Source organism: Athene noctua, chromosome 4 (assembly GCF_965140245.1).
Source record: "Athene noctua chromosome 4, bAthNoc1.hap1.1, whole genome shotgun sequence".
In the NCBI taxonomy this organism is placed as follows: domain Eukaryota; kingdom Metazoa; phylum Chordata; class Aves; order Strigiformes; family Strigidae; genus Athene; species Athene noctua.
The window spans coordinates 45190387-45204385 of NC_134040.1; the positions used below are offsets into that span (position 1 = coordinate 45190387).

A 13999-nucleotide genomic window follows, 5' to 3' on the forward strand; every position below is an offset into this window, starting at 1 on the left:
ATGCTTGATTGTAATACCACTGCGCATGTTCTTGATCAAGCACTCTTGTTGCCTCTTCGCTTTTTTTAAAATAGCACTGAAAATCAGACATACAATTCTTTTCCAAATACACAATGCAAAGTAACCATAGCTGACTGGAAATGAAAGTTGAATTAGTAAAAAAAAAATACGTGAGCCTGGGAAGAATGACAGTTTAAACAGAAAATACATTAAAAAAACATTAAAATTGTAAATGGCAAGTCCTACTATTATCTATGCAAAGATTAACTAAAGATTCTAAACCAGCGCTTTTAAAAGCTTGGAGCTAGCCTGAGTATAAACTAATAAAAGGATTGTTGTCTTCTAAAATCTGTGAAAGAGGCTACAATTTGGATTCACACTCACTAAAATATAAATACGCACAGAAGGTATTAGGACCAGCTCAATTACTGTCTCTATATAGTACAGCTAGTAGAATGGAGATAAATTAAGATACCTATTTTAAATTCTCCAAGAAAAAGATAAACATTAACTGAATGACTAAAATGGAGCTTAAAAATCCTTTTATTTGCTAAAAAAACAAGCACTGAATTTTCATTATGTGCTATTCTGTCTAGTGCCTCTTACTAGATGTCTTATCTTGCTCTTACTGGAGACCAAAGACAGTAAGACAAGGTGGTTTCAATTCCAGAGGAAAAGTAATATTAAAAAAGTAACTGAAATAATAAATGTGTTTTGAAACAATTCAGAACTAATAAATATTTATAAAAATTCAATGCATAAAGAAATACAGTAATTGAAATCCCTAGTTTAGGGAGACATTTAAATCATCATACAAGTCTAATTTCTGTAACACCACCACCCCCCCCCCCCCCCCCCCAAATGTTGAGCTTACAGAGATAAAACCAGTAAGACTCAGTAACTGGACATGACAAGATAAACATTAAAAGGCAAAGATTGGAAAGAGGATAGGAAAATACAGGACAAAATTGAAGAAAAGTAGTATAAACCAAGATCACACAACATTTAGTAATCATAAAAAGGATGGACACTTAGAGGAGTAAGAGCTAATGGTTCAACAGCATGGGTAATTGAGGAAGGTGTCCCCATTTCACTGTTCTCTCCCAGCATCTCTGCTGGTTTTATTAAAAAACCAACCTCAACCACAAAACATCCACAAACAACTTTCTTCAGTTATTAATTTTGCCTGCTCAGCAAATTTTGGCAAAGGTTTGGCTTTGTTTTTAAAGAAATAGTCAAATGCCAAAGAAGAGAAGAGTGAATGTCTCAGAAGTTGGAGGTGCAATCTACATACCTCTAGATCTGACATGATGTAACAATGGACTCCTGCTTGCAAACAGGAATCATTGGAGATAAAACTTTAAGTACTAAAACTCATGTTACTCCAAATCGTGGTTATTTAAGGGCCTGCAACAGTTGATGACACTGGTCTGGTATTTTGATTAACACAAATATGTCTAAACAACTGTTTCAGTACTACAAGAAGTAACCCGGTTCCAGAAAGCAATAGTTTACACATTACTCGTGCAGCAGAAGGCACTTAAAAGCTAAAATTATTCTTTGAATAGTGTACTATATGGAAGCAAGGATTCATCTGAATTTTTTTTCTTGAGTTATGAAGAATAAAGCAGTCAACATTCACTTTTTATACAGATACTCAAACTTTGCTTTCCTATAATAAGCATTATTTTGTTAAATGAAAACAGAGACGTCAGTGATAGCCCATCCCTGGGATATAGCGACTACGACAGAGATATTACTGAGACTGGTTCGGCAAGAGATTTCCAAAAATGCAGCTTTATGAACTGCATTTATGCTTCTGGAATCAGGTTTCTCCAACCAAAAGTTGAGACTTGATAAATACAGTACTTCAGGTAATATCCAGACAGGTCTAGAACTAGTAGATTACATGAAGGAAAGATAAAATCCATGATTGTTTTAGAAGGTTACTGTCTATAAGTACCTGATGGGATGGGTGGGGGTTGGGGAGGAAGTAAGGTGTTAGTCTTGCTGTGGACAGTGCTAGATAAAGGAGGAGATGTGGCAGTATCTTTCATACCATACAGCTTGGACTCTTTGGAAAGAGTTCTTGGCAAAGAGGATCCTCGAGAAGTATTTGGCGAGTCAGTCTTTAAAGTCTTAGAGTTGTAGTGCAACTGGAAAGCAAAGAAAGCAGGATTTATTTTATACAAATAGGTCAATTTCTATACAGTGGTTTGGTGTCACTCCTTCCCTTAAAAACTTTTTTTTCATTATTTACAAAAATATTTTGAGATACACTACATTCCAATTCATGTTCTACAGATATAGCTGGTGAACGTAAAGATCTGAAATCCTTGTATAAAAGAAGATAAATTAATAAGCTATAGGAAAAAAATAATCAAGGAAACAGAGAAACAGAGGAAATTTACTATTTAGGAACAGTGCCTAAAGCTTGCTTCTCTGCTCTGTTATGTCATACACATCCTGTGCCACCAACTATTTGTTCCCATCCACATAGTTTGCTTTCTGTCTTACTGCACGGTGAAACTATTGCACTACTAAACATGGGCATACAGAAAGCTGCATAAAAACCAAAACCAATGAAATATTCCAAGAGTTCACACCTCCTATATGTGCAGAATATACTATCAATGAAAATACAGATCATAACAAAAGCTGTAGAGAATGGTTAGTTATTCCTAAATATGACTAAAAGCAAGGGGCAGGACCTGAAGCGTAACTGATATCCCTGAAGATAGCCTAGAATATTGGAAAATAGACACAAACAGCCCTTCCACACTGAAGACTAGAAAAGCCAGGCTGTTTCAAGTGAAGAGCATTTGATTTATGGCATTGCCTCAACTGAATTGCATCAAGTTTCCATGCAGCAGTGACCTATTTTTCTTGTTCTTACTCCATAGGATTTCAAATCACAAATAAAAGAACATTTCTGTTGAAACCCTTTTCTTACTAGGGTATAGAAACAATGATTAAAAAAAAGAAGGGAGTGTACAGTTTGACGGTGTTTGAGAGAACATTGTCTTAAAAAAAATAGTTTTTATACTAAGACTCTGATTGCTATAAGTAACACAGAAGACACAGTAAGAGAGCTTCATGTGTTAGTGGGCCAACTACTAAGCTGTTCTTCCAATGAATTACTGACGTAAAGTACGGCATACAATGTAAATTACCTGTCAGAGAAGAAAATATGCAAAACAAATGTCTAATTTATATGTGAAAATACTAATGGAACAGATTTCTTTTCATTATGTAATATCACATACACTGTTTGTTATGGAGCATCATTTGACATAGTTCTATTTTTGATGGTACATACAAGATTTTGTTGTTCCCCCCCCAATTCCCCCCCCCCCCCCCCCCCCCGAACACGAGGGTAAAAGCATCCATCAGTTTTCAATGTAGTATTACAGAAATCATTATTGCTATTTTACCACTATCTACATAACTGAAAAAAGAGTTTGCTGAGGTGCTCTGTATATACGAACTTGTATATACTGTCACAATGTATTTGCTTTGAAATCATATTTGAGCAGAAAGAGCAAGGGCTTCCCCGGTGAGTTATACCCTCCTTTTACCTTTACATCCACCCCAGGAATATAAAACACTGTGGTTTCCACATCACTAGATTTTGTCTGTAGAGATGATGGCACTTTCTTGCCAGCAAGTAAGTGAGTAGTAGATGCATAATTAGTTTGAAATTTCTTCTTTTTTGAAGGTGACTCTTGATCCAAACTTCTGGAACTCCGATCATAGCTCCTAAAATAAATACACTGCATGTTATTAAAGCAAGCTTCCATTATTAAAGCAAGCTTAATACTCAACAAGAGTATATCTTCTAGTATTAAAAACTCTAGAGATGTCTAAACCGTATTTGGGGTATCAACTATATAAGGAAGCATTTCAATCTCTGATTTACTCTTTACTTTCTGTGACCTCTACTCCCTTTCCATCTGCCCACTCTGGTTTTACCATTTTCATTATGTGATTATTTCAGGTAGTAAAATCGACAGAATTGTGATGTCATTAGAGAAATACCTTCCAATGCTCTGTACTCTTACAGTCAAGTTCATCTACACTATGCAACATGATCTAGAAAAACTCTTTGATATGCAGAAAACTTATCAAATTTCCCCTCTCTGCTGTAAAACCTGTCTTCATATAAATTCTTAAGAGATTTTTTTTCTTTCTGTATCACTTCTTAGAAAAAAGTGTCTTGGAAAAACAGAAACCAAATTGCTTTCTTATTACAGATATGCTATATATACCTCTCAGTACAAAAAAGTTTCTCATTTGTTCCTATTTCTTACAATTAGAGTTAAAATAAGTAAATCTCATTTCCTTATAGAGAACTTATTAAGAATTATCTTTGTTGACAAAGAAGTTTCTTAAAATTCATCACATTATTAATAACATATTAAAAAGTAAAGCTGCCATTACATCCCCAATCACATACATATGAGAAATGGAGAATTTAAAAACCAAGGATGAGATCAAACCTCATTAAGATCAGAAGTAAAGCACTTGTTGTCCCAGATAATTTTTAAAAAAATGCATTTTATTAAGAATGATACGTAATATCAGCATGTTTTTAAACTCAAAAAATAATGGGAGCCCTCAGAGATCATGAGAAAACACAGTAGTAGCCCCACTATTAGTCAGTTACGTGGCTTCACTACGTTGTAAGGTTACTACTTTGGAGGTTGGGAAAAAAAACCAAAAACTGCAAGTGCTTTGACAGCCTAACATTTTATTTATGAAAGATAAAACCTGCTTTTATTTTTTAAATCACAAGAGAGGCATATACTGCTAAACAAACGCAACTCCCCACGCCATACTCGGCCATAACAATCACCACTTACAGTGATGTTGAGAAGTGACAATTACTCCGAATAAAGTGATGGTAACAAACTAATCCATACATCTTCTATGTTTTTCAAACAGGGCAGTGCCTAAGAGTCATTAATTACTGCGCATATGGTCTTAACTGAAGTGATGGTGATATTAGATGGACTTAACAGCTAAAGCAGAATGAAGTACTGGTACCCTGTTCTTCATAAGGCAACTAAGTAACTTGCTTCTTACCTTCGTAAACTAATGTCATCATGTTCTTGCTGAAGCATTGTAGGGTGCAGTACACATTTTCCACAATCGATTTCAACCCTGATATCAAGTTCAAAGTCAATATTTCTCTCCGTGGTTGTGCCCGTCATGCTTCTGTTGGTAGGTGTTGTTGGCCAGCGCTCAGTGAACAGTTGGTGGACAGCAGCAAAGCCTGTTGCTTTCTTGCGAGAGGTACTCCTGTACAGGCACAATTGTGGATCAGCTATTAGCATGATATTTACCTGAACAGATGGTGGGAGGCATTCTTAGACTACATCCACACTCAGTATATAATCTTCTAAGAACTTTTCTGGAAGAGGACTTATTGGATACACAGCAACACAGTGATCCATCCTCCATTACCACATTACTAAGTATCCTTTTTTAGTACAGGGTACTAAAAAGAGCTAAGCCTTTCTTAAATTCTCCATGAAGAAAAGGAACAAAAAGATATATACAATAATTTTTATATTTGTATATATTTACATTATTACATACACTTTGTGATGGTATAATCAACTGAAAGTTACGCTGTATTTAACAAATCTGTCATTTGGTTCCAGTAAAACCTGCCCCATGCCTCGAAGAACTCACTTTCCAAGTTCTTTTATTCTGTTTCAAGCCCAGAAACTTATAAGAGTTGCTTCCTTTTCAGATCAGAAATCCTCCTTCCCTCACAGTCACCTCTGCCAAACACAACCTCCCCTGCCTTCCCCAAACACACTTTAGGCAAAATTCAACCCTTCTTCAGTAACAGATTTTGTAGCTTTAAAGTCAACAGTCCAAGTGTATTTTCTTAATTTCTGTGTTCTTCCTTAAGACCATTACTTACGGTGGTTTCCTGTAAACATACGTCCTCCCTTTTTCATGGTCATCCTCCTTCTCAGAGTCTTCACTGCTTGATGATAAGCTGTCATCCCGGCGTCCTTCTTCAGGCTGGAAGGGAATGCCGGGTGAGAAGACTACTGGAGTTTTGGGTGAACCAAATACCGAGCATGAGCCTTCACTAGTAGATGAGTAATGGGAGGGACCATCAATAGTTACAGACAAAAGGTCCATTTCTGTCTCCTCTGGAAACTGATTATAAAAAGACAAAAAGACATTAAATTTCCACACATATCATTTCCACTGAGAATGCAGCAGATAGCTCTGGAAATAAAAAAGCAAGAGTGCTATGAGAAACTCTCACTCCCAAGTTCCTCATAATACAGAGACAGCAAGTGTAGAAATTGCAAGACAGATTATGGAGAAGAAAGAAATGAAAGCTTGGTGGGGAGACATTTGCCATTGCCTAGTGATTGAGCTCAATCTGTTAGCTAAATATGTATCATGCTCTGACCAGTTCACTTGATCGGAAGGAATGGAAATATTTCATTTGAATTTTAAAAATATTTTGAAAGAAAAGAATGTAAGACAGCAAAACCCATCATGAACCTTGTAGAGGGGTGAGGCACCCGGGAGCGTTAGTGAGGCGTGCATGCAGAATGCTAACACAGAATGTACAGCATCTGTTTGCAGTTCTGGGCTGTGCTCTTGGGCACACGTGCTTTAACACGAAACAAACTTCAAGCTGAATTTCCAAAAGGGGCCTCTTGTTTCTCACAAAGCACACAACAAGCACCACACAAGCAATTTTCAAACAGTAACTTCTTAAAATGCCTGTGAAAAATATCTAGAAATGTTAGTTTAACACCAGCACTACTTATGCAGTGTTACTACAGAGCTACACAGTTGTCAGCAAATTGAAATCAGAGCTCTGCTGAAGAACCAGCATTATAATGTGTAGTAAGATTTTAATTTGTTTTTTTAAATATTCAACATTTGATACCTTTAAGTATTTAATAGCATTTTGCTATGCCAACAAAGCTTAAACTAACTGAGCTTATATATGAATAACTGCAAAAAAGTAGGATAGCTTCTAAATGTTAACATCCTTAAATGTTCAAAGCACAATTCTATGTCTCATTTCCACCTCTCTCAGAAATGGGAACTTATTTCCTGGGAGTGTGATATGAGTTGGAAGGGAGAAAAAGTGTATTACTATCTCTTGAGCATAGTTTTTTGGTTGGTTTTGTTTTGCCTTTTTTGCTGTTTTGTGGTTTGTTTTTTTTTTTTTTTTAGGGAAAACAGTAAAGATTAAAAGAAAAACAACAAACATGTTTTTTAAAGCAGTTTTCAAACTCTGCATCTGTTCTCTGGGTATTAAATTTTGATACATTCCCTACTCACTATTATTTGAGAATGTCTTACTCTGCATTAAATATAGTAATTTCAACAGAAATAAGCATGAGAAGATGTCCTCTCACCTAACAGTTGTTTTGTACTGGTGTTGATGCCTGCAATCTTGGAACACAATGTAACAGATGAAGGCACACACACTAAAATCCTCTTCTAAAGCACATGTCAAGGCTGGACTTACATCGCTTTACATCAGCCTTGATCGGTCTTCATAAATATACAAACAAAATTCCAATAATTCATTTTACAAAAAGTTGCAAGTTTTAGGTATACATGAGGGTGTAGAAACACTCTGAGAAGTTCATCAACGACCAATGATGTTCTTCTGCTTACTTTATATATTTAAATTTAAATATTTTCAAATTTGATATACATTCTGTTTAGCTGAGTGCGAGAGAGAGAGATGAAAAGCAGCTCCCTGTGAGATAAATTAGTTCTCTGGCAGAGAATACTTGTTTCTTCTCAGAAATACCTGAAAATACCCTTCCCCTGGACAGCTGAATTGTTGTGCAATCCCCAAAGCTGTTTTATTCAACTTAATTAGAAGTGGAAAAAAATATATAAATTAAAACAATTAATCTCAGACATACAAAACCAACATAACAGGAATATTCATAAAATGAGAAAACAGCAACAAACAAAACCAATGATTCAACAATCCATTTCAAACATACAGAAGGATATACTTGTAGGGCTACACCAAACTGACTAATACCCATTTCCAAAACTCTAAATAGATTCAAACACATAAAAAATTACTAGATGATTTTTTGCACACTTTTATAAAAATTCCAAAACAATTGTATTACTAGTGTGTCAGCATAAAAAAACCAACCAAACAAAAAAATTTTCAAATATTTTCTCTCATGATCCAGTTAATTTCTGTGTTAAGAAACAAAACACATTGGTCTTCTATCAAAAGAAATCTATCCTCCAAAACCACATCCATTATTTGAGGCACACACTGACAGAAACAAACACAAAAACATACAGGCAATTCAGGTCTGCCTAGGTATGCCTGTCTCATGAATTTGTGACCAAATGGCACAGGACATATAATTATATGGCATATAAAGTAATTCTTACAGAATCCTGTATGTTGAAAGTTACTCTTGGCCCAGGAGATGCAGCATCTACACGGATATCTGGGAGGTCTTCGCTGTCTCCTAGTCGAGAGCTATAAACAAAACCAAAACACAACAGCTTGTTGAATTTTACTACAGGATTTTACATTCATGCAAACATTTAACCACACAAATATACAGCAATAAAAAAGCACAGTCAGTACTTAGGATTTTGTTATGGAAGAAAGTAGAAAATTGTAATTGAAGCACTTTGGCTACATGAAAAGCAAAAAGGAGGGGGAGAAGGTAAAAGAAGGAAGCTACACATTATTTGGCCAGCAGTCTATCACTAGCCAACCTCTGCTTATTTCTTTATGCAAGTTTTTCGATTCTGAGCCAACATGTAGAAATTACAGAAATACAAGACATTAATGATCTACAACATGAGACATAAAGCAAATTGGCAGAATGTGTCTGATGCAACTGAAAATAATTATTCGGCCTTATGGTACATGCACAATACTTTTCATTCACAACTGAAGTATTAAGTTTTCCAGAACTTCATGTTTATTTTAGAGCAACGGAAGAGCCCCATTATCTTTTCCATATGATTTCTGGTTCTCTTCAGATAACCTTGTGAAAAGGTAAAATGCAAGTGGTTTTCATCTGACAGATCTTGAACTAGAACCTTCATGCCTTCAATGCTTTAATTACCAAGAATGCTAATTAATTTAGAAGAAAGATTCCTTTACAAGGGCACCTTGAAAAATTCACTTTAGAGTACTTACAGAGCTGGTTTTACACTGGAATATCTGCTGTCTGATATTTTCACACCGGGATTATTTATAAACTTCCATTCACTTCTACAGAAGTATTCAAATTTGAAGGAAATTTCTATTACTAATTTCTATTCTCATAGAAAAATGTCCAAAGAATTCTAACACTCCTCTCCACCATTTTAATTTTCAATTCTTTTTATACTTAATAATGCAGCACATGTTGAATTCCAAACTTTGGATGCTTCAGCTGGTTCTACAAGATCAAAAGACTCAAAGACATGTATTCTAAAACCCAAGCAAACACTTTACTAGGAGGCATCATTATACAACTACAGTTTGCTCAGCAGCCATTTAATGATGAAGCAAACCCAATACATGTTATACAGGTGAAGAAATTATAAGAAAATGATCATTCACAAAGAAAAGATTTTTCTTCTCATTAAAACAGCTATTTTTAAATGCAAATGATTGCAAATCAAACATAGAAATCTAAATAATTACACTATGCCATTTTTCCTTACATATGTTTTTTTAGTATGTCTCAAAAGCAGGATTCTGCAGAAAATCCCAAGTTGCTGCAGAAGTAGAAACTTCTCATTTGTCATACTACTAAGTCTGTCAAAAAAGATGTTTCCAAAATGGTGAAAAGTTACTTTTTAGAACATGGCGGTCTTCCCAGCTGACCTCCTTCTACCCAGTTCCACCACATATAGCTGCTGCCTATTATAAAAGGACTCTTAGGACCAAAGTCCAATGTTTTCGCTGTTACATAGATATCAAATACCTGGAAGCTTACCTTGTTCTGTCCATTCTCTTCAGAGGTGGTCTTCCTGAAGCTGAAATACTCTTTGATCGGCTATAGCTGGGTTTGTAGCTGAGACCCCATTTGTCTTTCAAGGAGGCGGCCTAAAACAAAAATAACATTTAAATGCAACAACTGCAAACACAGAACACAGACAAAAACTCTGGCAAGCTAAAATACTATTTTATACAGGTGTGCCAGTAAAGTAAAAAAATTGTTTCGTTCCATAATAGCTTAAATGCATCTCTTATTGGCACTTGGCAGCATCATCTTCCCTCTGGATACATGTTCACTTTTCATACTTGCTGGAATTGGTAATGTCCTGTTGCCAAGAGAAAGCTAAACCTGAAGTTAATCTAACCACTTCACCAGACACCCTTCCTAGCTACCACTACAGTAACAGAAGAACAAGAGCTAAAATGAGAAAGAGCTGCAAACAGAGTACTACTTGAAAGATCTTTTCTTATTACTGAAGCATAGTATTCGGAGATTGTGCACTAGGACACACTGAAAATGTTTTGCCAGGTTTGTTATCAGGGTCTGGGATAACAGCCACATGTGTTTGTGCACTACCAGCAACACCTCTTGGTTTTTGTCCAGTTTCTTCTAGTGTCTATGCTTAGTAGCTTGTTTTTATTTTTACGTCACCTAACTCTGCAAATACACTGTTTATTTATATATAGAACACACATACAGAAAGTACACATGCCAAGTGGAATACAACAGGTTCTATCATTTGCCCAGGTAGTTGACATGCTTGTGTCTGCATCAGTCTAATAAGGCATGATTTTAAGATCTGCTAAGAGAAAGGGTAAATGACATCTTCAAATACATATTTTCTGACTTTTTCTTGTGAGTGTGCAAATAAACCCAATTTACATTATAGTATCTGTGAAACTTCGATTTTCCTATCAGTATTATTGCAAGGGAGAAAAACCTTTCCTGGCCCCTCCTAAAGGTAAAGGAGTTTCTGAACTATTTGACATTCTTAACCTTCCTTCCCATTACCAACATTTTCTTTGCTTTAATCAACATGAAGGAAAGAAATATGGAATGCAAGCACCATCATATTTTTCAAGTAGCATAATACTGCTTACCCTCATACTGGATCTACGTAGCTTTTTACGAACATCTCGGCGGATGTCATTCACAGCCACCGACTCCAGCTGCTGATAGCGCTGAATTTCTTGATTTATAGTTCCTTCACTTGCACCTAATTTTCTGGGGATAAATTGCAATTGAGTTATCTTACAAACAGGTGATACTACTGTCACCATTTCAAAATCTGTGTTGCAATGATGTTTGTCTTTCCCTGGGAATTTTCCCTTTTTCTCATTTTTTTAGTAGTTACTTATGACAAGTGCCAAGGATAGCTGAAGAAGATTTATTCATGATACAAATTTTTGTCAGGTATAATATTTTTTCCTTAAGAGGACTCTCTGATTTTAAGGTCTCTGTCTCCTAGTGACTTAGCAGAGCAGACAGAGGATGTAGAACAAACCAGCATGCAAAGAGACCCCCAAAAACTACTGCTACCATGATGCTAACCAAAGTGGCGAATAACAGCAGCTATGCAGCAACATTCTTGTTTCAAAAAGCCCTAGATGTAACAAGGAGATTAAGGGCCTCCTACACGCTTTTAATAGCATGACAGCTGTTTAATTAAAAACAAACATGATGGGCAAATCTGAGAATCCCCAGCAGGATGAAGAAAAATCCTCCTGCTGTAATTGTCCAAAGCCCTGCCACATAGCAGTGACAGCCTTCTGCAGCAAAAACACACTGCTAAATAATTTTTAAAACTCTAAAACAACTACTGTTTTATAAAAATCAGTTTACTGAAGCATTCATAAACTTAGAAAAGGCAGGCACAAAACATAATTTTGATTCTTGAACTCGTATTAGAAGAAGCATTTAACCTAAATCCAAAGCTCAGATATAATTGCCCTCTGAATGATGACAGCAATTTTATTTCAAGTACAAGCAGTAAAACGTGTCTCCTCTTCATTATTTAACACATAACCACTAAGCTCTGTATTCCTATCACAGACAGATACATTTAAAGTAAAGCCTGTCTTAGGGAAGGGATAAAACCAAAATACCAAGCACAACAAACCGTGACTGCAAAAAATTATTAGTAAAATTCACAGAAATTTGGATTAAATTTAGAATTATTTCACATTTAATTTCTTCAGGGTTTTCTCAAGTAAAGCACAGGAGATTTAATTTTAAAATATCATCTACAAGATGCAAACATAGTCCACTTAAATATTATTCTTCCAGTGAATGAGACTAAGCATGTTACAGTTACAAAGTAGTATATTTTGTTTATCATCATGATAATAAAGATTGAACTATGATTTTGAATCAGTAGGAAATTGATTATAATCAACCATTGTAATGCAGAACCATAAAGAATATACATTAATTTCACACCTGGGGAAGAATTTAAGAGAGTATGTGCATATATAGTTTTGTCTTACTGAATCCAGAAGGACAATTTTTGATTTTTAAATAAAGACAACGATTTCCACTTGACCATCACAATGCCACAAGATCCGTGGTAAGAACAGAAAAGGCAAAAAATTCAGCAAAAAACCCAACTTACTTTAAGTCATCAATAACTTTAGCTTGCTCGTTGAGTTCTCTAATATCGACTAAACGTTTCACAAATTTTCTTCCTCGTTGTTCTCCAGTCTGGATACTGGAAGCTCCTTGCCGTCGGTGATCAACAACCTCCTATTTAAAATAAACAATTAATGCCCTCATCAAAAATTGGACGTTAGTACGATAGGCAAAGTAAATTTCACACCTTAAAATTTGGACTAGTGCATGCAAAGGAATCAGTTTCATCTCAAAAGGCAGCTGATTGGCTTTTTTCCAGTGATCCAAACCCCATCATTCAGTTAAACACACTGTAACTACTACATACATGTCCCCATGAGCAGGATCTGCCTGCTTTCATGTGAGATCTGCTAGACTGAAGAGAATCACACTTCGCTGACCCCAATAGATATTCTACAGGAACAGAGTATCGATGGTTTGGGGGGCTCAAACCCAGCAGGTGATTTACAATCCGCTGCCCAAATGTTAGCTTGCGTGCATCTCCACATAATGAACCGCCACCTGATTTCTAAACAACAAACAGGAACATTAGTGTTCTGGGATAACATTTTCACTGTTGGCAGGCAAGAGACATTTCAGGTAGCCATTAAAGAACACCTGTTAAAACATATGAAAAATGTTTTTTCACATAAAAGCTTTTATGTGAAACCAAAAAGGAAGGTCAGCAGCATACTGGGTAGAAGTACTGAAAAAGAAGTTTTTCTGATTTGATCCTGTTAGCAACTGTTAAGAAAACCTATCTACAGCCACAGCTTTTCCATTCAGGTACCTGAAGTTAGATATTGTGTCTATATACTTTCAAATCCAGATCAGTATTTCCACGTAACACCAGTAGAAATAGGACCTGTGATTTTTTGCCTTTGAAATACTGAGTTAGTAAAGCAACACATAAACTCTTTTGATTTGTAACACGAGTTATATGAGCCACAAGGAGTAGCATGCTGGACTCAAGACTAAGATCTTTCCATTTGACTGAAGACTCTGTAACACCTTTTCCAATTAGTAGCACTCGTTTTGGTTGATTCACTTACTGCATGTATAGTGGGAGACATAGTATCAACTTCATCCTCATCTGAAAGGTCAGCTATGTTTACAGAGTTGAGGTCAGCAATATCATCAATATCTTCTTCTCCTGTCAGTGTCGTGAGGGTGTTGCCTAAAGCATTCAATCTTTTCCCAATGTTTGGATCCATGTGGACATCAATACCACACATCTTCCATAACACATTCAGCGTCCAGGTTCCAGCACTACTACTTTCTGTATGTAAAAAAAAAAAAAAAATAAAATAAAAATTTAACCATTTTTTCCTCTTTTAAAAAATCCTCCACACTGAGTTATGTATTAGTTAGCCAAGACATTGTTTATCAGTTACAAAGCGCTGTCTTTT

The 13999-nt window shown here is 35.8% G+C and overlaps 1 protein-coding gene across 6 annotated transcripts in view; it reads right to left on the reverse strand.

Moving 5' to 3' along the window:
• The window catches only part of BLTP1 (bridge-like lipid transfer protein family member 1), a 119975-nt gene that overhangs the window by 17512 nt on the left and 88464 nt on the right, over positions 1–13999 (reverse strand). For 3 of the 6 annotated variants that reach the window (XM_074905139.1, XM_074905140.1, XM_074905138.1), the window contains 10 exons: positions 13643–13869; positions 12595–12725; positions 11084–11207; positions 9981–10090; positions 8428–8518; positions 7814–7876; positions 5936–6180; positions 5086–5301; positions 3579–3759; positions 1964–2156 (listed from right to left, as the gene is read on the reverse strand). In XM_074905139.1, the coding sequence (XP_074761240.1) occupies positions 1964–2156; positions 3579–3759; positions 5086–5301; positions 5936–6180; positions 7814–7876; positions 8428–8518; positions 9981–10090; positions 11084–11207; positions 12595–12725; positions 13643–13869 (1581 nt within the window). Of the gene's footprint in view, positions 1–1963; positions 2157–3578; positions 3760–5085; positions 5302–5935; positions 6181–7813; positions 7877–8427; positions 8519–9980; positions 10091–11083; positions 11208–12594; positions 12726–12918; positions 13120–13642; positions 13870–13999 lie in introns of all 6 variants that reach the window. The other 3 variants (XM_074905137.1, XM_074905142.1, XM_074905141.1) reach the window with 3 other exon arrangements.